The 27,816-nt window shown below is 41.5% G+C and overlaps 1 protein-coding gene across 1 annotated transcript in view; it reads left to right on the forward strand.

Annotated features, from left to right (window-relative positions):
• Positions 1–9,347: 9,347 nt before the first annotated feature.
• VWF (von Willebrand factor) overlaps positions 9,348–27,816 on the forward strand; it is a 146,536-nt gene continuing 128,067 nt past the window's right edge. The window contains exons 1-6 of the mRNA XM_054847069.1: positions 9,348–9,484; positions 10,994–11,048; positions 11,654–11,812; positions 13,578–13,680; positions 13,767–13,975; positions 23,370–23,494. Coding sequence (XP_054703044.1) covers positions 9,455–9,484; positions 10,994–11,048; positions 11,654–11,812; positions 13,578–13,680; positions 13,767–13,975; positions 23,370–23,494 — 681 coding nt within the window. The 5' untranslated portion in view covers positions 9,348–9,454. The remainder of the gene's footprint in view (positions 9,485–10,993; positions 11,049–11,653; positions 11,813–13,577; positions 13,681–13,766; positions 13,976–23,369; positions 23,495–27,816) is intronic.

Below are 27,816 nucleotides of genomic sequence, written 5' to 3' on the forward strand. Positions count from 1 at the left end.
ATGAAGGCCAATATGAATATTGTGATTGAATCTCTGGTAGAGATATGAAAGTTGAAGTCCCAGCAAAGTTGAAGTTAATGGAAAAAAATATTTTAATGGATAAGATCCCCCTTGCTGATTGGTATTTCTGGTCACCTGTACTTTGATGGCACTAATATACCCTGGGTTTATGTCAGAATAACTTCTTCTTAATATGAAGAGTTTTCATTAGGAAATTATAATGTGGGGTTTTCTTCATTACTTACAAGGGCAGCCAACATCTAGCGTTCTCTTGCTAAATGTCATTGTAAATTCAAGTTAGATATTTTAAACCACCGAGGCCAAATACTTTATACTTAAAAGTGTGGAAGGATCTGGATAGATTGGCAGTTACATTACGCTACTTGATCTTTTTATGAATTTTGGTGTTTTTATGAAAAACAGATAATTTCTAACTTTATAAAACTTTAGTGACATCACAACTTTGACAAATAGTATTAATACAACATATTTAGGTGCCTTTTAAGATTTGCTATAACATCATGTGGGTGACTAGAAAACCTGGAATGATGCAAAAAACCTCCCAAACACCCCAACAACTGAATGTTCATCACAATGATCATATGTGGCCAAATGATAATCATCCTTCTGAGAAGGTTTGTTTCTGGTAGAGTCTTGATAGTACCTATCTCTACCTTATGCTATTTAACATTATCCACCAGTGAGCTGGTAGAGCGTGCTGGTGAGGGGAAGGATATGGACCAGAAAGGCAGTGTTGTATTTGTAAGGATAGCGCCAGTGTTAGATATTTAAACCTGGCTCCAGTTCTGGTCTCTACATGGAGGGAGTTAGAGATGAGCCATGAAAACTATTTAAGATGGGGAGAAACGTGCTTTAGGGAGACAATCTAGGGGATCAGTTGATTTAACTTAAGAGGATGGTGGAGAACTGGCTTGAACTCACTGCCTGGGCAGGTATGTGGAAAAACCATAGTAATAGATGTTTCTTAAGTTTTCATATAATCCACTGTCTGAAGACTGCATCTGGGCTAGCTGAAACCTGAGTTACAGCTTGTATTTTTTTTAACGTGGTGTGGCATTAATTGTTGGAACAGTTTGCTAACATTTGCATCAGGTTGAAACGTTAAATGAACCCTGGTGGTATTCTTGTTCAAAAAAATATAATTAATTTAGGACAATCCTACAGGGGTCAGCCTTGAACACAGAAGCTCCAGTTGGCACTGGACGCTGTCTCAGTTGGGCAGCGGAAAGACATTAGCAGTTGCGTCTCTGGATGGAAACTTGTGCATTTGTAGGAACGTTGTGGGAAGCTTGTCCTTAGTAAACTCCGTCATTAGTAAACCTCCTAGGACCTTAGACCAGCTCTGTGCATGGACTAGAAGATGATTAATTTATCCTTGCTTACAAATGTGTGATGCAAATACAGAAAGTATTATTTCTGTCTTATTATACAAGGGGAGAGGGATGAAATCGCTTCTCAAAATGTAAAGCAGCAGCACGGTGTCAGTGTTCGCTCCCTTCTGTAAAGGAAAGGCTTCACTCTGCAAAAATAACCACTTCCACTATTTAAGGCTGTAAATATTGAGCTATTGTATTTGCTTCTGAATGGTTTATTTCACTTAACGCAGTTTCACTCAGTGGCTTTCCTAGTGCTGTCCTGTGGCTTGTGCTCACCACCCCCTACCAGTAGCATAGGAAAGGTGCAGAGCTTTCCTAAAGAGATTTGCTTGTCAGAAGGGATCAGCTGCGCTCCTGCACTGTATTGGCAATAGTGTTTTCAGGGCGGGGGGGGAGGGAAAAAGAAGTGTCAACGTTATTTTGCTGCCTGCTTCCCTGGTGCTTCATGAGCTACGTTTGCAACTGTCTACCCAGCCTAAGAGGGTATTTCCCGTCTTTTGACCGTTACTATTTACTCCTTGCTCAGTACATTGATGTTTTCCTGTCAGAATGGATGTAACTGGTGGATGTGTGCAAGTGGGTGCATACATATTGGTGGATGTTTATACACGCATGCATTCACAGTGCTTTGGGGTTAACAGCTTTTGATTCTCCCCCATCCTGCCTAAATGGGGAGCACAGTGGTCGGGCTGTTTTGTCTGATGTCCACTCAAAGCTGTGATTCTTTTCTGTCGGCCTTCTCCTGCCTTCGTGGTACAGCTGCTGCCTTTGTTCCAGGATTATCAATAAAGGGTGATTTTTTTAATTATTTTTTTTTCTTTTACAAGCTTACCAAACCCCAGATATTCCAGTTAAAAGGCTGACTGAGGACATTTTCCATATAAATGAAATTTGGATATCTTGGTGTGTATCTGAGGGTGACTTGTCTAATTTAGTAATGAATTACTTTACCGGATACATGGTGTTACAAGGTGAATTGTTACTGCAACTGTTTTACAGGCTCACAGCCCAGAAGTGTTAGCTAGTCATATTTTTCATGGTTTCATTTAAAGGCATTTTAGCAGCCAGGCATTTGGACAAATTTAATCCCAGAGGGAGGGATTAACTGCTTTTAAAGCATGGATTTTGAAAACTGGCATGACATCATGCAGAATTCAGCTCTCATTTTCTTTTATTATCTTAATGGAAAAATTCCCTCTCATTGTATATTTATTTATTTTTTTTCTTCAGCAGCCTAATGATGATGATGTGGTGGTTGACTGGTTTAGTATCTGATGTCAGTGCTGATGTTAAGGTATGACAAGGATGCTGAAATGTTTGCTGTATCTGGACAGGATAGATGAATAGAAAGCATCCCGCAGGGTAATTGTGGAGGTGGTAAGGTGAATAACATGTATGCATTGAGTACCCTGCTTAGAAAATCTTGTGCGCGTAAATACACTGTATAAACCAATACAGCTAGAGTTTTGACTAGTTGGGGGGGAAAAAAAAAAAAGAGGAATAAGAAAACCAGAATTCTAGAGGAGGGGAAGGGGAAAATTGTGAATTGGCCTTGGCTGATTCCCTGTTTGCAGGGATTTTCAGCCTGGGGTGGAAGCTTAAGACATTAACAAGCAAAAGAGAGAGAGCAGTGAGCAACTGCTTCCAAACTCTTACAGGAGGAGACCGAAAACAAGCGATCCCCTCCCAGGCTGTGCTGCCGTGCCATAGGAGCATCCCCTCCCTGGGAATGCTGAGGCTTGTGTTAGTGTCCCAGAAGTACAGTCAGGCGTATATCCTCCAGGTGATACCTAACTTGTGCAAGGGACAAATTGTCCACAGACCAGGAAAAAGGATAATCTCTCCTCTGCCCTTTTATTCAGTTTCTGGTAACTCTTTGTAATGTAATGCAAATTTGAGGCTTTTAGCTCTTCAGCTAGCAGAGACTAGAGTAGTGCCATTGACTTCAGCAGAGCAGTACCAGTTGGCACCAGCTGAAGATATCATCCTTCAGCTATAGTATTCTTACTTCCTACAGACATTATGGGGTCAGTGTACACGAGGGGGGACATTCTGCTTTGATGCTGTGCTGCAGATTGCTGGGCTTACAGGATGCACCTTGGCTTGTAAGACCCTGTGTCAGGCTGCTACGTGGCAAGTTTGTAGTCTGGTGGTCTGGCAGCTACGCTGAAGAGATTTATACCAAAAAGAGCCTTGCTTCACTTGCTACAGCCAGATGTCCTTTTGGCTCAGGTGGCTCAAAAGATAACCCCAGGGAAGGCTGTGAAATTGGAAAACCCATGAACTTGCCACCAGGGAAGGAGTTCAACTGCTAGCAAGAAGGATTATCTTTAAGACTGCCCTTGTCTGATGGGTTGCATAGTTAGGAGGGAGAGCGCCCAAGTGTTTGTTTTGCCTTGTGAACTTCCCAGCCTGTGGAAGGATGTCCGGAGGCTGAGGGGTTGCAAATACAAAATGTGGGTGGTTGGTGCCTCCCATCCTCTCCACGGAGTGTCTGTCTTTAAACCGTCTATCATTAGCTGTGCCAGGAGAAGGAACTGAGCACTGATGACCCCAGTCATCAGTGAAGCTGATGCCCCTGCAGTTCATACAGGACTAGAGCCAATGGCACTGTTCAGTTTTCCAAATAGGCTTTCTGGGCATTTCAGAGAAATGTATTCTGCTACTTCTTGCTGAAATTTATTTTACACTGCCGTGTGCAACAAATGTAGTCCTGTTCAGGCAGCTGCCACAGGGACAGATCATAGCTCTGGTTTTCGCATTGCAACGCAGCTTAGCCACCCATCTTGCCTGGACAAGGAGTCCCTGCGTGGCAGAGAAGCAGTGGAGAGGTGATGCGCAGCTCTGAGGACAAGCAGGCACTGGTGCCACCCTGCTCAGGGACGCGGGGCAGCCCCGATGAGTATCTCTTACTTATGGTATTGTACTGCACTGCTAGCGCAGGTCTAGTTTGCTGTTTCGGCTGCGACAGCTGTCCACATGTCCTCCTTTCTCTTGAATATCTGTAACTGGCTTATTTTCCCCACCCTTACTTACGTCCTTAGAATGTGTCAGTGAGTAAATATCATCCAAGTTTTTTCTGCATGGGGAAGGTCAATACTCCATTTCAATACTAGAGTACTTTGTTCATCTAGCTTGGCTTTTTCCTTGAAGGAGTATAGTAGCCTAAGTATCCCAAAGGGAAGGGTTCAAATACAGGGTTATGTAGGCTTTTCCAGCTGATATTCTCATGTGGGGTGAGCTTTTTTGGTGTTTGTGGCTTTTTTCTTTTTTTTTTTCTTTCTTCTTTTCTTTTCTTGGACATGGCAAAAATAGGAAGGGATGCAGAAGTAACTTTGCTAAGCCTGTGCCATGTGTTATTTCTGGTCTGCTGCTCTGGGCTTTAAGGAACTGTCACGGGATGCTCTTATTTTCAGAACTATTTGCAATGATTCTTATTTTAGCTTATTCATTGTTGCTCGTGCTGAGTTTCGCAGTTGGGTCAGTAATGGAAATTTAATATGAATCTCAGTTGTGAAAAAACACTGAGACGTATCTTCCCTCAGATTGGGATAAGGAAAGCTGGTTTGGTTTTGGATGAAAAAAGTCGGATCCTACTGGCTAACAGCTGTTGCTTAGGAAAAGAGTTGTAGGAAACGAAGTATAACATTAAAGGATGGGTTTTCTGCTTCCAACACTCAACAGGGGAAGACTTCCTAAGCCACAAACTCTGATTCATCATTTGATCCCTGTGATTTGATCCATCCCTGTGATGGACCAGCCCTTCGTTAATTTGACTGACTCCTTTTTGACAGTGACCTCAGTGCTGAGGCCTTCCAGTTATGTGCTTTAAAGGCAACTGCCTGAGATTTTCATTGACTGCTCCCAGCCTTTACAGCAGGAGAAATGATGAATACTTTTTTCTTATTTACCTTCTCTGTGCCATTTGTGATATGGTAAATGCTCCTCATACTTTTTCTTTGATTTTCTAAGATTGGAAATTTCCTCCCCTTGCAGAGAAGTTGCTCCCTACCTCTGATCACCATTTTATCTCTTTTGCTATCCTTAAGAATTTCACTGGTTTTGATAGACTGGCTGAGAGCACAGACAATATTAAAGATTAAAATGTGCTTTGTATTTATGAGTGCACAATGATGTTTGGTTTGGGTTTTTTGTGGGTGGGTTTTTTTTACCCATTTCCTGTGATTCTTTCACTTTTTTGACTACTTCTGAGCAATGAAGCAGCATGGCTTCCTTCCCCATGAGTGTCGGCTTAAGAACTTTCTGTTAAATCATGAGGCATGTCTTCTGTCCCAACTATTGCATTTCAAAGTACACCATCCTTCATTTGACTTTTTTTGTGTGGCATCTGAGGATGTGGCATTTGGGATTTCAGTTTACTCATGATGCTAAGAGCACTTTTTAGACCTCAGAAAACCAAGCAATGCTTTTCCCTGCAGAAATTAAACAATGCTTATGGAAACAAACTTTGTCCAGAATAGAGTACTTCAGCTTAACATACTTACAGCACGGCCAGAATCAGGCTGGACTCTTCAGATTAGTTGGCTCTAGTAAGATCTATGTGTTGACATCCTAGATTGGCTTGTTTCCCTCTTAAAAAAAAAAACAATTTTAAAGAAAATTTTGTTACTGAACCTCATTGGTATGTTTTCCTTAAGTAAGATGAATTTCTCTTCAGCAGATGCTTTCATCTTTCAAATAGTCTTAATGTGACATCCTGTGTCCCTTCTATAGCCTAATCTAATTTGCCAGTTCCTAAGCACAGAACCAAAATTCAGTATTGCTAGGCTTTAGTTTTCCAGTTTACTTACATCATGATACTTTGGTTGTTTTGTTGCTCAGGCCATACGTGCTTCATCACTGTTCCTGCACTCAGTATTGCAGGTTTGATAATACGGGCACTTTGCATACGTATGTGTCTGTGTAACAAACTCTGACAAACGTGCCTCAGTGCGCATTATCATATAACTGTTAGGAAACATTGGACCTGTTGCATGTGACCTAGTACTTAAACAAAGCAATGAAAAGCATTATTATTGATAATTTTTCTCAGAAGCCCTTCCTATTCTGTTCCAGGAACTGGCTATAAGGGGCTTTCCAGCAACAGCGCATAGTCCTTTATGTTATAATTTCCTCCTGTGCCTTGGGTATATTATTTGTAAAATTACATGTCAGATCTACCCAAGCATCACTAAGCTTTGTATTGGAACAATGTACAGTATCAGCCAATAAATGTGCTCTTTAATTACCGTTTCCTTTTTTTTAGGGGGGAGGAAATGGAGCCAGGAGGGAAAAAGGAAGTTTGTTCTTTGGGTGTCTAATGCAATTAATTTTCTTTATGTCCCCCAAGGTCCCTAAGACACTTAAGAGGTGTTGTGATGTCTGGCTTATCTGAACCATCTATTAAACGCTGGCAACCCGAGTCACAAAATGTCCCTGGTGCAGACCAAGGCTCTGATCACACAGACGAGCACGTGTGGACTTCAGAGGCTCAGTCCAAGTTCGGTTCCCTGCCTGCCTGCAGCCTGCTCCTCTCCCAAGCACCCTTCGATCGGCTCAGACTTTCGCGCGGTTTGCTCTCTCCCTCCCTGGCGCTCCAGATAAAGCTTGTCAGGGTGTGAAGGCAGCAGCACAAAAGCTAATAAAGGAAGACCTCGGCCATCCATCACAGTTACAGGCTAAACAATCCTGTATTGTTGGAGAACTGGCCCCTTTTTATAAAAATGATAAAGAAATCGCTACAGAACAAACCCAGCAATGTTTCTATTTTTAAGGAATATTTTAAGAGACTCTCACTCTATCTTCTGTATGTGTCAAACAAAAAAGTGTGAATCAAAGCTACCTGTTAGATTTAGATTTGCAAGAGGAAGTTACCAAATGAAGTTGCTTATTTGGGGCTCAGTCACCAAAAGGATTCAAACTGAGAAGACGATAAAATACCATGGTGATAGGAGATCTTATTCCCCATATCATGAATAATACTCAGATTCCCGTAATGAAAGGTTTTGAGAACATCTCTCTGTGATCACCAATGCCCAGGCTCTCAGAAGTATGCAGGACCTGCTGAGACGTGGCAGCTGGACCCAAGAGGAGAGAATGATTCCCAGCCAACGCTATTCCTGTCTTCATACAAAACCAGCAGCAGCAGTGAGACTAAGAGAAAAACACGAGGCATCTTGCCTGTTGTCTCTGCCCCATTTCTGCTTGTTGTTCAGCTGTAACTTCAACCTTGAAGGCAGTTTCATGTGAAAGGTTTTTAGCCCTTCTCTATAGAGTCATGTCAGGTTTAGACTGGCTAAAACCACGGCCTGCAGATTTCATCAGGGTCACAGACTCCGTACTCACTGGTCCCTCTAACTAGGGGTTCCCAGCTTTTACTGAGTTGCACCCTCTAATGCAAAATACGCCAAAGAAACAGTTCTTAAAGATTCAACTTGCATATTTTTTTCCCCATAGATGTTACTCCTTTGCAAATGCAGAGGCTGAGGGGGTAAACATCGTTGTCCTGCACTTTATTGCAGCAGCAGGGATTGCTAGGATTGCCCCACGCTGGAGGGGCACACGTCTGTGGGGCACAGCAAAGGCCATGACTGTAGTGGACGCCAACTTTCTGCACACGTGGGGCATTTTCTTGTATGTTCCCCAGGATCTTCCCAGCTGCCGTCAGGTGTGGCCTTGCGTTGCCGTGAATGTGAGCGGGGCAAACCTTACTGCTGCTGGAGAAAAGGCAGGAGATCCTGACAGAAAGCGTTCCTTTTAAAATCTCGTTCTCTGGCTTTTCACGCGGAAAGAAACAATTTGGTCTGTGTTTCCTTCTTTCTGTCACTCGGCAGCTGTAGCGCAGCTCTATAGCATTTTAACATGCAGATGTCGTGAAGAGTTCATACAAGACAAAGGAAGTATGGCTAACAATTTATTATTTGTATTATTTGTAACTACTCAACCTAAGCAGGCTCATCACCTAAATTGTCTCAAAAATAATCCATGGCCGTTCAGCAAGTATCAATGTAGTCATCTGTAGAAATCATATGTGAAACTGCCTGCAGGAAGAAATGATGATATTACAAAGTGGGTGGGTTTTAATTTTTTTTCTTTTCTTTTTTGTTTTCTAAGAACTGTCTGCAGGGATTATACTCAGTCATTCTCAGAATTGCTTGTGCATAAGGCAGGCACGCCTGTTGGTGAGTCTCAGGAGGCATATTTTTATTGTTTTGCATTATTTTTCTTGGTTAAAGTAAGGACCTGATTCCGTGAACTAGTGACAAAACATGATTTACAGGGAAACGTGTTGCCTCCTAACTCCTTTGTTATTACTAGCAGCTATTGCAAATATGAGGCATGGGACATTGAAAGTAAAGTAAGATGTCGTCTGCTCTATATTTTTTGCCCAGTGCTGTACTTATGCCCATAAAGATTGTGCCCACCTCTGTAAACAAATATGTGCATGATTAACTTGTTACCATGTGTTTTTCGAGAGGGTACATCTATAAATGTTTGCAAATTCTAGGACCGAATGTGTGGATCTAATAGAATGTGACAAAATTCAAATGTGTTTGTACCTGGAGAACAAAAATGGATTGTTACTAGCTCTGAATTTTTTTTCATCTTTCTCCTTTAAAGCAGTTGTTTGCAGGAAAAACTACTATGTGGCTCCATGGTCTTTGAGGTATGGAGCATCCTACTATTCCTCTTTAACAATAGTCTTTCAAATAAATATGCTGCCTATGGGCTCAGCCAGTGAGATTTGTCACACATACACATGCAAAATATATTTCAAAGACTTATCTGTCATGTAAGTTTTTAAAACTATTTCCCCTAATTGTAACTTTCTGGCAATTAAAGCTACTGATTTACACGATAGCAATTTAATCTATTGTCTTGAGAATCAGACGGATGTGACGTTTGGTCTTTATCTTTCCTTTTAAATGAACAAGAGTTCCTGGCTTTTACAAAAACAAGAAATTTCAGACCAAAGCCATTCCAGTCCCGTCTTCTGAAGGAACACGGGAACAATGGTGGTGTAGGTTATAGGTGGCAACTGGAGGAGCTACTTATTCATGTGCAAGAGGAATCTCGCACAGAAGAAGGTACGTTCATTTCTAATTAAGCCAGTGAAAAAATTATAGAGGATTATATACTAGCAGATCTTACTTGATTTTATTCTGATTTGTTAGTGGTGCCTGCTTTGTTAGAATTCAGTGAAACTTCAAGTCTGCAGCTTAGGACAAACTGTGAGGTGGAAGGGGGCTGAAGAGAAGGGGTTTATACCCTTTTTTCTTTGCCTGCTTTGTAAAACTGAAGGATTAACAAAGAAAAGCAATATCTGATTCAGTCACAATAACACAGTGCATGCACTAAAAATACACTAGCAAGTGTGTAATCTGAGAATAATGCCTATTGTTTTCTTTACCATTACTTTGTAGTTGCATTCCCATGCAGTTGCCACTTCTTAGCTGTCTTGCAGCAGTAATGGCCTCGTGTCAGACCGGTATTTGCAGCATTATATTAGGCTGAGTTTTATAATAGATCTTTCTTTTCCCTTGTAAATAAGGCAAGCTCAGTGTTTATTTATGTGGCTGTGAATTGGACCTTCATAACTGACATCGATAAGAAGCGCACGTCTGTAAACTGAAATCAGAATTTGTCTCTGCAAAATGTATTCTAGCCTTTAATTGGAGGGTTCTTTTAGGGAAAGGTGTGTCTGGTCTCCAGGCATTAATATATTAAATATGGTAAATTAAGCCTCTCTAGTTGCTTATATGATCACTGAAATTGACTCACTTAAATGGAGCTCCCTATAGCTTTCATCCATTAACAGCTAATGTCTTGCCACAGAACGAATCTGTAGTTCACTATCTGCATGACACTCATATCCTATTACTATTTTTAAAGCCCTGGCAGTACAGAAGGTAGCTTATCGACATATGGAGAACAAAGGCTGATGTTTTGGTTGTAGAAAGCAGGAGGCAATGCTAAAACTGATTTTGGTGAATGGAAGTTTTCACCCTGGCTCTCTAATCTCTGCACAATTTCCTCCCTTTACTTCTTGCTCCTTATCGCAAGCATATTACCACCCTGAAGTCAGTGGATTATAAGTGTGTGGTTATAATGGTCTGCCAGCTTGTTGGCATTCCCTTCGTGGATGTTTGGGCAAGATGCAAGTCTTGTGCAGTGGAAATGACTTCTGCTGGAGCCAAGTTGGCTGATCCAGTCTGGTGTGCTTCTTCATGTCAGTTTGTCTGATAAATAATGCTGTGTATTGAAGGGCTTTGTGTGTGCAATGTATCAACTTGGGTAAATCGGAATATATGTGTATGTTGGATTGCATTTCCTGTGGAGGTAGCCCACATTTCCCTGCAATGAGAAGTGAAAATGGGAACAAAGAATAGCTGTTCTCCTAGATTACTTACTTAAAGAAGCATGGGTGGATAACTGCATTACTGTGAAAGTCTGCATGGATTATAGCTTTCTGAAATGTTGTAGAACCTCAAAAATAACTTTGTAAAGAAAGGATAGAAAATGGTGAAGAGTTGTGAAACAGACTAAACACTCCAAACTAAGGATATTCTAATATCTCTCATTTTGATTTTTGACAGATGCTCCTCTTGGCAGTGCTGCTAACAAACCTGCTGCTGGCCACTGTAATATCAGGTAGGAAAACATGTTTATCCTCTGATGTCTAGGAACTATAATATGTTTTCACTGTTTCTTCTGTGAGATCCCATCCCTCCCTGCCTTCCTTTTTTTTTTTTTTTTTTTTTTTTGCCCATCTCATTCTGCAATCCTGGGTCAGGCAATAATCTCATCGCGCTGGAGACGTCGATAAAGTTACTTCTTTTAGCTCTTTACCTTGCAACAAGCACTGTGTTGAGTCACAAAGACTCCCTGAAGTCAGTGATGTTTGGCTGAATAAACTATAGGGCTTTGCTACTGCCCTAGTTATTTTAATGGGATCGCAGGCAGGCACAAATGAATGAACACATGGCATTCCTCAAAGGGTCAGGACTGAAATTACCCATGCAAGGTTTGGGCCAGTAGAAATAAAGCAAAAAAACCTTTTCACTAATGCATATAATTAAAAAAAAAATCTGTGCGTAATCCTATGGACTGTCGTGCCAGCCATACATTCTGCCTAGAAGCTGGAGCTAAAGGTCCAGGACACACAATGATCAATGGTGATACATTCCAGCAGATAAATTCCTGAACTACAAAATGATTGTTTTACATTGCAAGTTATGTTGTGTTTTGATATCCAGGGTCATCGGGTTCTTTGCTTCAGGAGTCATCAGTTTCCCGTTGCAGCCTTTTTGGGAATCATCACATCAAAACTTTTGATGGTTCTTTCTACAGTTTTGCTGGGGACTGCAGTTACCTTCTTGCTGGGGACTGTCACAAGCGCTCCTTCACACTCTTAGGTGAGTCTGAGCACAATACTGAGAAGTAACAAATGCAAAATGTTGTGGGGATGTGGCTTTGCCCTTGTGCTGGCTTCCGTCACTGAGAAGAAAAGATGAATAGTTGCCCTTTGTCAGATAGGATGGACCACTGCATAAAAGGATGTGTTTATTTTTGTTTGGTCAGGTTTTTTTTTGTTGGTGGTTGTTTTTGTTGTTGTTGGGGTTTGTGTGTGTGGTTTTTTGAGTTTGGGGTTTGTTTTTGGTTTTGTGTTTGTTTTTTTTTAAATTAGGATTACTTCTGAAGAAAGTTTGTCACTTTGGCTTCTGTTATCCCTTGGTAATATAGCTCACACATAACTAAGCTGCCAAGGAATGGAGATTTTCTTACTGGCTCTTCTAAAGAGGGAAAGTGAGACCTTTTTTAATTTTGAATTTGCTAGTGAAATGTGGCTGTTAAAGCTGGGTACAGGAACAGGAACTACATGACCCTGTACAACTAATTTTATCTGTATGCTAAATTCCTCGTAGTAAGAAAAAATCCCATCCTGCAGGACAAAAGGCCTCTGACTTAGTATGAGCTTCTGCAGCGTTATTCTTGGGGACGGACAAGAGACGATATGAGAACCAAAGCTGTATATTACTTTCATACCAAACACTTTTGGTAGATATTTTTATATTCACTAATAACTGTTTTATGTTAGTCATAGTTTAAGGTGACTCTTTACTGACTACAAGTAAATTGAAGTAAACTGATTCCATCATTCTGAAAAGGAATCATATACTAACTTAAATAATTTTCTTCTTCAACTTGAACAACTTGGTACAAAGTTTTTGTATGTAGAAGAACCCATCAGCATATGTGAAGTATGAATTGATTGCAGTATTTTGTGATCAAATAAATTTAAAAAACCCCAAACAACCATGAGCCCATACTTTATTGTTGGCACGTAAGCATGGCATAATCTATTTTTGATTTCTATCTTGGTATATGTGCGTGGGTTTGTTTTGTTTTTGGATACCTGGCTGTGAAGCGCAATCTGCGTTGCTGAGTAAAGTGTCTAGGTCTGGGCAGAGCTGGCAACCTTGGAACAGGAGGTCCAGACGGAGGGCATGTTGCACAAAGAGCTGCTGTAAGGTCAAAGCTAGACAATGGGCAAAAGCAGAGGAAGGACTATGTCTGAACACCCCCACCCTCTTCTCTCTCAGAGCCTAAGAAAGTTGTCTCCATCTCTATGTGCTGCTCCTTTTGAAAAAATTTAAAAAATTCAGAGCGAGTTGTTCCCCACTCCCACCAAGTTGGATAGTCAATATTGGCATCCACCCCTTAAAGACCAGTTGAGATGGTTAGAGGGCTTATCAAGAATGAAGATATCCAGGCTCAGTTCTTCCATCAGTTCAATGGATTCATCCCCCTTCTCTTACCGCTGAGCCATGGGTTGCTCTTGGGAGGAAACTGGGAAGGGAAAGAGCAAAGCAGATCGTTGGGCATATCTCCTGTGGAAACTCCTCCAGTGTGCATGGTAGGATGGAGAATTCACTGGCTAGAGACAGTAACGGGGAGAGCGTGAGTCCACAGCCAGTGCCAGGTCATGTGCCTGCCGGTGGTTGATGCCAGCCCTCATCCTGGGACTATCTGTCCATTTCACTTTAAACTATGGGATGAAATAGATGAATGGGTCTTGAAGATGTTAGATTATATGCTCCCAACCCTGCAATGTGTACTTACAAGTTGTCCTCCTGAGTCCCAGAACTAACAATGTTTGCTTATGTCTCATCTCTTCAGGTGACTACCAGGATGGAGAGAAAATTGGTTTCTCTGTGTATCTCGGAGAATATTTCAATCTTCGCTTCTCTTTAGATGGAAGTGTGATGCAGGAAGACAAAAGGTACTTGTGGGAACAAGTATTCCAGCAGAAAAAACCCAGTGGTTTTTGTGTGTCATATTCTGAGAAATTCTTGTGTTTCTTCACAGGGTTTCCATGCCTTTTGCCTCCAATGGCATATTTATAGAGAAGGAGGCAGGTTATTATAAAATATCCAGTGATGAGCATGGCTTTGTGGTGAAGACTGATATCAGTGGGAATATTCAGATACTTCTTCAAGAAAAGCTCTATAATAAGACCTGTGGGTTGTGTGGCAACTTTAATAAATTTACTGAAGATGACTTCAGAACCCAGGAAGGTAAGACTACGACTAACTGATTGTATTTTAATGTACGCTCTGCACATTTTCCTGATGGGTGATTCAACAAAGATTTTGCTGATCCAGCAAAATGTTTCTACAAAACCTGTCAGGTACCTTATCTTGATGTGCCGAAAAGCTGTCTGAATAATTTCTTTCATCTTCCTTTCTCCTGAAAGGAAATAGCTGTCACATTTCATTCCTGAGCAAAGCCCAGAAGTTGAATTTAATACTTGTAGAAACCTTGAATCTTGAGACACAAAGATAAAGCTACAGGCTAAACAATGTACAATATAGTGTGTTGGGAGACCAACTAGGAGAAGAACCAGCAAAAAAAGATGTGAGGAATACTTTTCATGAGTTAGGCAAGCAGGAGTAAAAATAGATAGTGTTGCAATAGCAGAATATTAAATCCTGGGGGTTGCTACTGGCCGGTTTGTCCTTGGATGTGGCATAGAATGCTGTTCTACAAAGTGGTTATCTTTCAATGATATTTATCTGTCTATATGGGCTGTTGGACTGGATGTGCACCTTATAGCAAACTAATCCCTAATAAGAGGGAGAGACAAGACTGCTTTTGCTCTATACACCTTTACGCAAAGTCTGCCGGTGTGGGTGAAGACTAAGAGTTTGGAAAAGCCCTGAATATGACTTTGAAGGGCTGATCTTGATTTGTGGTATTTCAGAGTGTCTTTTAATTCTTAGAACCTGAAGAGGAAAGGTTTAGAGTAAAGTTAGTTAATACATTAATATGTTAAATTGATAATGTAAACTATGTATTAAAAATAAATGATACAGCAAATAGGGAGACAAAGCAACTTGGAGAAGAGCCTGGCAGTGCTCCAAAGATGTGTCTTACTGACACTTGGGATACATAAGCATAGCTTCAATGTACAGAAAAAAATGATTTCATAATATGTTAAAATGATTGATCAGTCCTTCAGCAATGTATATACTAAGAAATGAACTCAGCTCGTGGAATTGCTTCATAGGGCTTGGATACCTTGATGTCTGAATGTGTTGAGATCTTAAGTTTACATCTTTTTCTCGAGACAATAAATAGGAGTGAGGCTGTTATAAAAAGCACGAGCAGAAAAGGAAACTATCGCCTTGGACTCTTCAAATGTAGAAGACTCCCTTCTGCTGCTCATGTTTAAATGTGTTTCATGCTGTATTTGTTTAACATGCCAGACACTGTATCCTCTCTCTTAAAAAAAAAAAAAAAAAAAAAAAGCAGTGTTTTCACAACACCAGATTTCTGAATGCAATGAAGTCCATGACAGGGCCACTGCTTGGAAGAGCTGAAAAATAATAAAGAAGGTGACAGAGCTTGTGCATAGCTTTGAGGAAGGCCCTGACTTCTATAACCTGCATGGACATAGAGATCTGTGATTTTTTAGTGTGGAGAATAGACTTGTATCTCTGCTATTCTGCCATTTTTTTTACTCTGATACAATAGACCTTTCATTTAAACTAATTGAGAAGGAATTAGAATTAATTATGTTTGAATTTGTTGTATCAGTGAGGGACGTCACTACACCCACATGCTGTTTGTCTCCTTGGCAGCTCTGCCGGCGGGGTGGTTCATATGAGCTTTTCTTAACTTGCTCCAAGTAAAACCAGATGTTGATTAATTCAGACTTTTTTTTTTTTTTAAAAAAAACCTGTTTAACTTCCAGGTGAGGGGCAACACAAGCAGCTGGGAGAGGTAATACTCTTTAAACGAAAGATTTAGGCAGCCTATTGGCAGCCTATGAAGCAGTTTACCCTTTTCTTTCCACTGCAGTTTTTATTTGCTCTCCTTTTAGCCTGATTAGATCTCATAAAGGGCAACCCAACCCAGGACGTGAGCTTGATGTAATGACTTAGTGATCTGAGGGCACCAAAGGGTTACATTAAGGTTGCCAGCAGACTGAACTCTCCCGTTGATGTGTCCATTACTTCCTGTTAAAATCTAGGCATATTTTGATTTATCAGATGGGGCCGTCAGTTCTAATCCATTAGGTATGTTTCTGGGCTGGGTTTGTATTGATAATAAATACAAAAAGATCTCTGAGCTTCAGAATAATATGCAATGGAAGCACAGTGCGCAAAAGAAAAAGACAATGATCTAATGTTGCCAAGATTACGGGTTCTCATCTGGAAACCCCTGGGGAGCACTATGCAGATCTGAATGTCAGAGGTAAAGGGAGAGAGATGATGGTAGAGCTTATGTGTCAGGTATTTGTGCTATAGCTAAAGAGCTTGTCAGATAGCTGAGATGTGTTAAACCTTCCTCCAGGCTTTTTTAAGGCTGGGCAGGCACCCCAAGATGTACTAGCCTTTAAACTGCTTTGATTTACACTGAAATGGTAACCTGTCTGGTTGCTAATAGGCATTGCCTGGTAGGAGGGGAGCCTATAAGAATCACTGAGATGGAAAGAGGTCTGCAGCTGAAATGTTTTCTTCTGTCTCTCACAGACTGTAGCTGACACGGTTTAAAAGCTAATGCAGTGCTCTCGTATCATCTTCCTGCGTAGGAGGAAACTCATGTGACTTGATGGACCATTTCTAGGGCTTCTTTGTGATGCCAGAGGACCAGATCCCAAATTTGTGCAGAAGTCAGAGTTTTCATAGATAGAATCTAGCCCATAAATGCTGTCTTTCATGTAGCATCACATGTTTTGTCACGGTTTCAACAAGATGGCAATGTTTATGTTGAAAACAAATGAATACATGATTTTTCCATATTTTAGAAAAATATATTGTGGTTTAATAACACAGAGGGTTAGTTTTGTTTGCTCCTAACAAAGTGGATTATGATCTAGAACTCATTAATTATATTTGGATTGTTTTGGTGTGGTGGTGAAATAAGAGGCGAAGCACCTGCTATATTACTGGACATTACCACTTACCAGGTAAATAAAGGAGGCATGAAGGAAAGGGTGTTCAAACTTAGCAAACAGTGTGTAATTGTTTTTCTTTTCTCTTAATACATTTATACTCATGTTCTATAGTCTGTTCAATCGTGTGCTATTGTCATGGCACTCTTATGACTCCTCACTGTGTTGTGTTGTGGAAACTGAGAACTGACAGTCTGATGAGAGAATAACGCACACTGCTTCTGTATACACTTTTGATGCTCAGTTATTGAGGTCCTGGAGGTTCTAAGTGATGTGACTCAAGCTATGATACCTTAGCAAATCAACATTGGTAGGACCCAGCTTTGAAGGTAGTGGCCTTAGGCAGTAGCTCTTGAACCTCAAAACAAAAACCAAACCAACAACAACAAAAAGTCTCCCCAGTAGATTTCAGAGTTGCAGGCACGTACTTTCATTCATACAGAGGATGAGGTGCTGAGTCACTGTCGTTGACATAGTCGGTTACTAAACTATTTCATCCTGCAGAGAAGTGCTCATGTCCTGTCGAGACTTACAAACAGGATTGATTATATTGTACGTGGTTGCTTGTTTATGGAATACGGCAGTAAAAATAAGCCAGCCGCCCCTTGAGAGTTTGTTCTCACACTTTAAGCATAACTAAAATATAAAAAGAAAGTTCTCGGAAGCTTTCCAGGGTTTTTTTGTTTGTTTTTTTTTTTATTGCTTGGGTTCCCTCCCTGCCCCCCCCCCCCCCCGATCCTAGTGAAGGAGTTAATTTCTCCTCTGCTTTTTCTTGCCAGCTAGGCTCTAGTCCTTTATGGCCATGCTGTGAATGCTTCCAAGACTTGGTAACTGAACAGGCTCTGCTTTATGACATGGTCATACACTTCTAACTGGTCACCAGTCTTTGCTCATATCAGAAAAATGATGTTGAGTCCTTTCTAGATGCTGGGGTATCTATTTGGCAGCCTTCAACCCATGGCATTTGAGTGTCTCATTGTCATTGTCATGAGCATTTTACAATTGAGGATCCAAAGCACAGGCCAGAAGAGATAACTGACATAATACTACAGAGGAAATCTGTCAGAACAGGGGCAACTTGGCCCTGAAATCCCCTCGGGGCATGCGCACACAAGCAAGTGGCCAAACCCCATAGCCTTGCAGCATGTTCATGGTCGAAGGGCCTACTCATACCTTGCAGAAAGCGTGAGGTAATTTCTCTGAGAGAGGCTGCAGCGCAAGCTCATGGACTTATTTGTGTGCCCGTAGCCTCAGTCTTTGCCTACTGCTCTTATTGTTGAGCTCTCTCATGGTGATATTGCTGCCATAGGCGCTTGGATGTCTAGGTCATCATTAAAGTTTATTTGTGCAAAAGAGCTCATTCAAGTCCAACACAGGGACTTGTTATTTGTGTATGTTACACGCTCTTAGCATTAAGGAAGAAAAAAAAACCAACAACAACCCAAATTAATCCAGCACCCCATTATGCTTTTCTTGGCAGTGGCAGGAAGTGTGTTTCTGGGAATCTGTCTCCAAATTACAAAGGCATTAATGATAAAAACAATACCCATGGTTAATTTTGGATAAAGGCTTGATATTCTGAGCCTGCTTCAGCTGTCAGCAACATATTCTAGCCTTTTAAGCTGCTGAAATATGATGCCACTGGAGAGTGACTATAGGTTAAATCAGTAGAAGCAGACAGTATCTGCAAGGAAAAATGTGATGTTTCATGTAATGTTTTTTGTTGCAGAAGTAGTATAAATGCATATGACTGAATATGCAGCTTCCTTGAGAGTGTTATCAGAAGCTTTTAAAGCACGTTCCAAACTCACAGTGATGGTACTGCAGATAGTTTTTTTTCTTTTCCCTAAAAAAATAAATGAAAGTTGTGGTCATTCTGATTTTTTTTTAATTTTTTTATTTTAATTTTAAAGGATATCAGTAATTTGATTTCAGGCAAACCTAAGGTTTTTGTTTGGCCTAAGTAAACAATCTCATTTTCTTTCTTGCATTTTAATTTGAAAGCAAATGGGATAGATTCACAAGGGAACTTAGCTGTGACTTCCAAATAGTACAGATGAAGATGATTTGCCTTGTACCTTTCTTCGTACCTTTCTATGTTTCTTCATCTGAGATGACAGAAACCTGCATTCATAACCCACTCTTCTTTATTCAGAGTTTGGAATCAAAGTTAGATACTTTTGTTGTGATAAGCGTGACTTTATCACTAGGTTTGTAGAGTTTTGGAGATGGCTCTTTCCCTCTCTTGTGTGTAATATTATTAATTTTTATATTCATTGAACCACAGAGGGGAGGAATGAGTTTATAGCCCATAACGTCAATAGTTCATATCGTTACTTAGGTCCAAACTATGGATCAAGTTTTGGTCAATCTTGCCAATAGTTTTGCTTGTCTGGAACTAAACCATGTAAAACTGTGTTAAAAACAAACAAACAAAAAACAACAAGAAAACCCCCCAAACCTTAACAAACAAAAAAGCCCTCATTGCTTGGTAAATAACCAACATGTGAAAGTTTACATGCCTCTACTCACGGTATTGTAGCGTCTTGGACAAATTCTTGCATATATTTTTAGAGATGAGTTAACAGACCTTGGGAGAGTTAACCTGACGGGCCCATGGCCATATGGAAAATCTGCAGGAGGTCCAGGGAGGGAGGTCAGGGTTCCTGCCTCCCCCTTGTGTGCCTTGAGCATGAAGTGGTTATTGCTAACGCTTCGCCTTGCCTGACCATCAGTCTCAAAGTAAACAAGCAGCATACCACTTTCAGATTTCAAAAGGAACTGGTGATTTTGAGACCCAGATACCATAGTGAATACTGATTTTTCTGTCAAGAGTGAACATCATCTATCTGAAAATCAGATAAGTGAAAGCAACTGTTCTGATCAAAAAAAAAAAAAAAAGGGTGGGGGTAAGTGTTGCCCAAAACATGTCAATGAGGTGTGTAGTTTTGGTTTGTTTTTCTTTTTTTTTTTTTTTCCTCTCTCTCCAAGGAGACAGAGACATGAGGGCAGCAATTAGAGCACTAAGTCATAGTCCAAAAGAACATCCCTGGAGGTCCTACCTGCTGCTGGGTTGGTGCGTGGCCCTCTTCTGGAGGACCTTAGCAGGGTCATCAGTGGTGAGATTTGGGTTGTGCTTTAACAGCTACCTCCTGAACCCATCTTGCATCTTAAAAGGAGACAGTGTGCTAGCCAGCTGCCTGAGGGTCTCGGCTGTTGAGCAGCCAGTTTGCACATTGGTTATCAGTCTGTACTACGGTCTGCATCAGGCACTGGTTCTTCAAGCGCTTGTCTTGTGTCCAAATGCTTTGTTTTCATTACATTTTGTGACAGCATCTATTTTTGACATGCTTCCTGCAAGACTTAGACAAAACAAGTGCTTTAGCAAAAATCCCACCTGGGCCATACAGAGGGTTTCTGGGTGTAGGGCTCTGATAAGCCCTGGCTAGCAGTTTTTTCTCCAGAATCTTGGCTGCTTAGAGAAATAGAAAAAATGAAGACAGAAGGAAAACAAAACTCTGCTGTGTAGGAGAGGAGGGCAGTCGTGCTGCATGGTGCGTGTGCACTGCCAGAGTAGGGAGCTGAGCTGTCTGGGTGCTTTGTTAATAGTATCACCTGTGCACTTACAAAATCCCTGGGTTTTGGGGGGCTATTTTTGTTGTGTTGTCCCTTCCACTACCTTTCCTATCCCCTCGAGTCCTTCAGCAGAAGGAAATGGAGGTGTTAAGTGAAAGGCAGCAGTGATGGCTGCTGCTCTTCCCTCTGCCCGGAGCAGTCAGATGTGCCGGGGACAATTCTCCCTCCCTCCTTGTCTTCCTGAAGCCTCATCAAATAGATGAAGTATTTGAGCATCACCACACTGATCAACAGAGCATGTAGCACAGAGTATGGGTTGAAGAGTCCTCTCCAAAGTTACCCTCTGCACAAATATCCCCACGACCCCAATTTGCTAAGCAGCTCAGTGGCCCCAGGGTCAGTCACTTCATAGTTTCACATTAGAGCTCTTCTGATGATCAGTGAAACCTTCGTGTCCAGCTGCTTTTCACCTTTCCAGGAGTATAGCTGCATCTTACTGCGCGTTTCGAAAGCTGCTCATTCAATGAAAACACAAGTACTCTGAAAACAGAGGTTCGATTGAATCTGTATTATTTAAAGTAATAACTAAAGATATTCAGTGAAATACTGTGCATCTGTAGTCACTGTGTGTTTTGCATTGAGGACAAAGCTTCTGGGGAAAAGCAGGCTGGCAAACGTGCATGCAAAGTTTTGCAGCACTCTCATTTTAAAGTTATAGTGCCTCTCCAGCCCTTGTTCTGTTGCCATAGGTCACTTAAGGCTACACAGGACAAATCACAGGAAAAGTACACTGTCAACTCATCTCTCCTAAATAATTATTATCCTAGATTTTTACTGTTTTATGTTGAGGAGGCTTACCTGGGGCAGGACCTTGAGCTATTGAGCAAACCCAAATCAATCAAGTATTGCTTGTTCCAAACAGCTTGTAGCTTAGTTTAAGGGCTCCAGGACTTTGCAGAGAGGAGGAACTGCTCTGGCAAGTTGTTGGCAAATCACTCCTGCCTGTGGAATGGTCTGCTAATATACTGGCAACAAGAGGGCTTGAAAAGCAGGTTCCAAAAAAAACCCCAAACAACCCCACAGAAGTTTTGAAATTATTTATTTTGAAAAAAAATTACATGAAAGCATTAATCATAGAATACAGCAGAAGAGTTAAAATAGTATAATACAAATGTTGCATAAAAGAACCATGAAGAGGTATAAATTTACAAGCACCACAGAAGAAAAAAATCTAATGGAGGGGGAGAAATAAAAAAAAAAAAAAAGTGACCAGCATTTCAGGGCCAATAGTTGTCCCAACCTCCAAATCTTAACTTGTGCATACATGAGGATCTGGTGGTACCTGCCAGTGGGAAGTTCAACGTGGATGTGCATTCACAGCCAGAGGAACACTCCATCAGAGCAGAGCCCAGCTCCTATTATATAACTGTTAGTGTAAGGCTGCATTAGTGCAAATAAAAGGGAATGTATTTAATTTGGCACCTTGCTTCTTGTGAGACTAGATTTCATCGTTACTCAAATCTTTACAATCTGTGGTAAGCTAAAGAGTAGCATTCTTGCATTCTTCTTATTGCTGTTTTTCTTTTCCTGTGTTGAGTTCTGGCTGCATAAATGAAAATTTCATGCCTTTTACCACCTTTCCTTGTCATCTTTTCCTTGGAGTCTTCCTCCTTTGACACCTGCTGTGGGCCTAACATATGCTACATATCTAAGCCCCTAATTTCTAGTTTACAAAAAAAAAAAAAAAAGTCTACTAAAGGCTACTGGCTTTATTACATCCATCTTAGTATTGTCAGTGTAGTTTTCACAACTACCCTTTAGTTTAGGAACAGTTTTAGTTGTCAGTATATTCTGTGTGTTTGTACTTAATGTACAGGTGGTAGCTCAATGAAATTTTTATTATGTATACATATATATTATAAAAATATAACAATATTGTATAAATACATTTGGGAAGCATTTCTTTTGTTTTCCAGATACTGTCAGAGTCCTATTTCAACACATTCTTTGCATAAGGTCTTTCGGAATGTGTTAACAGTGGCAACTGATATTCTCACATGCAACACAGTAGGGTTTTATAAAGCAAAGTTACAGAACTGAGAGAGTGTCATGAAATTAACTGTTTTGTAGCAGGTACCCACAGAAGGAAGCGGAGGTAGTCCTTGAATCAGCCAGGCCATGGGAGGCAAAAGGGAGGAGGAGGGAACATTCCCTTTCTGGGAGGATCCCCCTTCTCAGAAGAATGGAGCAAGAGAAGCAGAGAGGTGGCTTGCATCTCCCAGAAAGCAGCAGCCGTGCAGATTAACTCCTTCAGTTTTGCTTTTATGCAAAGTGGGTGCAAATCTTGCCCAGCCTGGGCCAGGAGCAGCTTGTAATAGGACTGAGGAGCATGTTTCATGACAGCTTATACAGCAAGATCACGGGCCCAAGCAATTATGGTGTGTGTTAAGTTTCTTTGCATGCAAGACTTAGCTTCAGATAGAAGGAGAAAATGAAGGCTGGCTGGGATCAGGAATGCTAATATTTTCTTTGGATAGGGAGAGCAGCTTCATTTTGTTTGCCTGTCTAGTATGGCTCATGTTTCATTGACAACTTTTGAATAGTAGGAAAATGTGTAGGCACAGTTAGGCTTCTGCAGACTGTATCTGACCAGCAAATAACTCCTACCATGTTCATGCAGGTGTGAGAAGTGCTGGGAGCTGCCTTCTGCAGGCTTTAGTCTGTCCTTGAGCTCAGAAGTTCTCTGCAGGAGTCAGTCCAGATCACTGAAAGTGGCTTTTCGACAGTCAATCTACTTGGAATAGAAACTCATTTGATATGACAGTTTTTACTTTTAAAAACAGCTTTCAGCAGACTATCATGTTGATAGTAGCCAATAATGACCACTTGTTGCTCAAACCCCTAAAGAGCCATGTGCTTCTCTTCTTCATTCACAGGGACCCTTGTGGGAAACAGTTACGATTTTGCCAACTCCTGGGCTTTGCACAGCCAAGGCAAGCGGTGCAAGAGAGTGCAGACTCCAAGCAACACCTGCAACATTTCATCTGATATTGCAGAGAAGGTTGGTGCCGCAGGATACCATTCTGGTTTCGGTCCTCCCCTGCCTGAGGGCAGCTTGCCTGCCCTTTGGCAGAACATCACAAATGCTTCCTTAAATCCACGTCTGTACCTAAAGCGGTCCTCCCTCAGTAAGCGGTTGGGATTCGAGGTGCAGGAGAAACCTGATTTAAGTTTCTGAGGTGCAGTGTGGTCTGAAATAGCTATACTGGGTGCTGCTGTGCTGGAACAAGGTGTGTGGCTCCTTGCCCAGCCTGGCGGGAGTTAGCCGCAGGGCTGGCAGTAGCCCTATGTAGGTCCCTGCTGTGGTGCAGCAGGGTCAGGGTCAGGTGTGGGCAGAAGGTGGAAGTGCCACATCCACAGCGCACGCCTGTGCTGTCTGTGGGCGCACCCAGCCTCTCTGTGAGCTGCTGTGGGGCTGGACACAGGATGCAGCCGTGTGCTTGGGGTTCCTGAGGTGATAACTCTGTGCCCTCCCTGCAGACTCTGGCTGGTGCTAGCAGGAGAATTTCTGCACTGAGCTGCGTGGTGCTGTAGAGAAGTGACCTAGGAGGTTGTATGCTTTGGCTGATGTCTTATTTGCTGCAGTCTTAAGAAAGGAACAGTTTGCTCACTAGTTAGTTAATGCAGTTTTTCTCTCCTACTGCGCCCTGGCCATCACTCTTCTTTCTAAAACTGTAGTATGTATATAACCCGCTTCCTCTTCCCCCCAAAACTCCCAAACCAACACACAAACATCAAACAGATAAACAAAGAAACTCACAGCTCATTTGAGTGTGAAGTGTGAGTTGCTGCCAAAAACCCTTTGGTATTACTTGGGAAAGGTGTGTTTAAGTGGTACCTGTAGAATGAGGTAGTTAATTCCCTCTCTGATTCTACTAGCAGGGAAGTATCAGTTCTGAAGCCTCTGTGGGCACCAGCACTGCAAATAATATTTTGAATGTGTTGCAGTTCATATACTTGGGAGTCACTAGAGAGGGAAGATGCTTTGTGGCCAGGCTGTTTTTGACAGAGGAGATGTTCTCTGCAGGTGTTGCAAAGGCTCTGTGCCACCAGGCTATTTCCCTAGCCGCGAGGAGGAGGAGGAGGTTCCTTCAGCTTTGCATATAGATAGTTCTGATATAGTTCTGATTTGTTAAAGAAACACAGAACTGCTTGTCTCAGCCAACTCTGTGACCCCTTTTACTGCATTTTCTTCTTTTCTTTTATAAATATAAACATGTTCCTTGTTTCCATTAGACACAGGACAGACACACAGATGGTCACCAGTTGAGGGAGGAAAATAGCTTTGAGTATATACTGACTGCATGTGGTATTACAGGTTGTGACTGCCATGGTAAATTGAACCTTCATCCATTGAGGGTTTGCATCTGGGGGCCAGGTTTAGATTTAGAGCAGAGTAACTAAGGCCAAAATTTAGCCCTTAGTTTCTTGCTATACAAGTCCTGTAGACCGATACTTGCTAAACTAGACTCAATTTCTCAAGAGTAGTAGCACTTCCTGGAACATATCTGCTCTACAGCTACTTTGAATGTTGGTTTCCTAGTTACCTGGAAAAAGCTAACTGAGACTTGGACAAGCTTGAAAACTTCTGATTATTTACAGTTCCGCTAAGCTTTTGAATAGGGATGCTTGTATTAGTCATATTCTGAAATTCAGCAAAGCATGCTCATGCCCCTCAGTACTACAGCTTCAGCCTCGCAGCCTGTGAACTTGGCTGAGGAAATACAGCTGTGATTTCAGGTTGGAGATCTTCAGCCTATGCTTCTTGCTCAAGAGATGGTGTGTTTGGGGCATTTCTGTTGGGGTCTGGACTGATTGAACTTGAGTAATGGTGCATGGTGCCAAGGACATGACCAAAGCATGAGGGGTTTCAACCTGGCTGAGATGCCTTCTGAAGAACAGGACTGCATTTTAAACCTGGTTACAGCTCTAGAGCAGGCTGGATCTTGCAACAGGTTGTGGCCGCTGGAATTTTATCTATTCAGGCAAGTTTAATGTTTAGAAAATGTCAACATTGCAACTGAGACCAGGGAGTGGCATGCAGGATGAAATCCTGTCTGATGGGTAGACTGCAACTAATATGAGTTTTATACTGATCACGTTAAATATTGATGCTTTGTTGGATAAAGTTTGCTGTCCTGCAAACTGGATGAAATTATCTTCTCTCTCATGTGAGTTCATGAGCTCACAGCATTTAACGTTGGCTTAATTTTTTCACTGTACAAGGATAAACACAGTGCTATTAATAAAAGTCCAGCCAAATGAGTGCCTGCTGAAGAATGTAGGGCTTTTTAATAGCGTGCTTTGTTTGCTTGCTTCAGTTTCAGGAATGTAAATCTCCCTCATCTCCCAGGCTCCCTCCCTGCCAGGCAGTCAGCTGCTAGGTGAGGACAACAGCAGCTTTGGTTCAGTGTGCTCCTCCGCCCCATCACCCCACTCAGGGTAGATTGGCAGTTTTCTTTGCCCTGTCTGCCCCTCCCTGCAACAGCATCCTTGGAGAGATGGCTTCTGGCTTCTTTGCAAGATGCAGTGTGTTGCTCTTTTATCTTCAAATCATAGAAAACATGGGCAATTTCGTGTTCTTTAATAAGGAAGAGCTCTTGTCTTTTTTTAATGGCACGATGTATCAGCTGAAGGTCTTGTCCCTGCTCACACACTTACCCTACTGTTGCTCTGGGCCCCTCCCTGCCCTCCACCTCCAAAGCACATACACGCTTACATGTGTTTGCTGCTCTGTCTGCAGATACGATTTCTTTTTGGGTGTATGTATTCTCTTCCTAAAGCTGGGTGCAGCTTGGCATCTGCATGGTGGAGCTGCCTGTTGGCCACCTTGTCTTGTGATCCAGAGAGCGTGCCAAATTGGGTTGTGTTGGAGGGAGGGAGCTTCAGCTTCCTTGCCATGCCCTGCCCTCTCCGGCTGCTGTTTAAATAGTTACCAAAAAGAAGGAGCATCTTTGGGTTGTCTGATTCATTTTTTCACCACTCGGATGCAATGATTTAGGCTATCTGTTCAATGAAGTACTGCAATTTAATAGCCTCTCAGATGACCGATGGTATGGGTAACATGGATCTTGAAGTATAAAATGGAGTGAAATGGATAACTGTGGTAACGAGGCAGCCTTGAAAACAAAACTATATATACTTTAAAGCATTATGATTGATTTATGTGTTCTTAAATGTTACCTTTATTTTCTAGATTTCACATTTAATAGAAATGATGCATGGAGGTCACAGTTCACTCTGTTCTTTCTTTTTTTTTTCTTTCGTATTAGGAAATTATACCTACAGCATGTTAGATGTGAAAGTGACTGAAATTGTAAGCTGAAATTAGAATTCAACTGATTTCTGATCTTGCTGAACTTTAGCTCTTGCTGCAGTTGGTAAGAAATAGTCCCACTTGTATGCCATGGAGTACTTCCATATGCAATAGAGAAATAGCATTTATCCCCAGATCTGAAAGCAAGTGGGAGAGGTTTTCAACTTTGGACCATAATTTGTAATGGTAGAGGTCACAAGCAGGTCCAGCAAAGACATGGACATACAATACTACAATACATTTTAAGGGTGAAAATGAGGCCCACAATACCTAAAATACCATTTTTCTGCTCTTGAAACATACAGGTTAGCTGAATCAGCATTCAAGTGAAGTGACTTCTGTCAGTTGTTATTATGTTTGCTCAAACATACAGCCAGCGTTTGGTGTACTAAACATACTGGCTTTGGATGCTTTTTACTTAGAAAGATGGGATGCTAAATCATTCTCCCTTTGAGTGAACCAAAAGAAGATGCATTCTAGATAGAAAACTATATCCAATTATGGCACCAAAATACACCCTTCCTGAATGACCTGGAGAAACACTTCTGTGGACCTATATACTATAAGGTTTAAATTCAAGGGAACGAGAGGGTGTCTCTGCTTGCTTCTGTTACTTTTTAGGTTATATCTCTTTAATGGCAATTGTTAAGCGATAGACAAATGCAGTTCATGCAGCAGCAAAAGGCCATGCCACAGAAATTGGAAGAATGTACAAAATTCCACCTACGGCTCTGTGTGGTGGGACTGGGGCAGAAAAAAGGTCAGCAAGTTTGCGATCGCTAAGGGTTGTCAGTGCCAGGACACCGCCAACCCATTTAAAGAAACACTTAAAATAGAACTCAAGCAGTAGAAGTCAAGGGAGAAGTTTCAAGACCTTCACGTGTATTTCAGATACTGCAGTCAGTTCGGCTAGTTTTAATCTTACAGTCTCCTGTGCTCTAAGCACTGTTTCAGCCTGAGGCTTCGCTCCCTGGTCTGTTGGTTTTAGATGTTTGTTTGTTTGTGTG

Source organism: Grus americana, chromosome 1, assembly GCF_028858705.1.
Source record: "Grus americana isolate bGruAme1 chromosome 1, bGruAme1.mat, whole genome shotgun sequence".
In the NCBI taxonomy this organism is placed as follows: Eukaryota; Metazoa; Chordata; class Aves; order Gruiformes; family Gruidae; genus Grus; species Grus americana.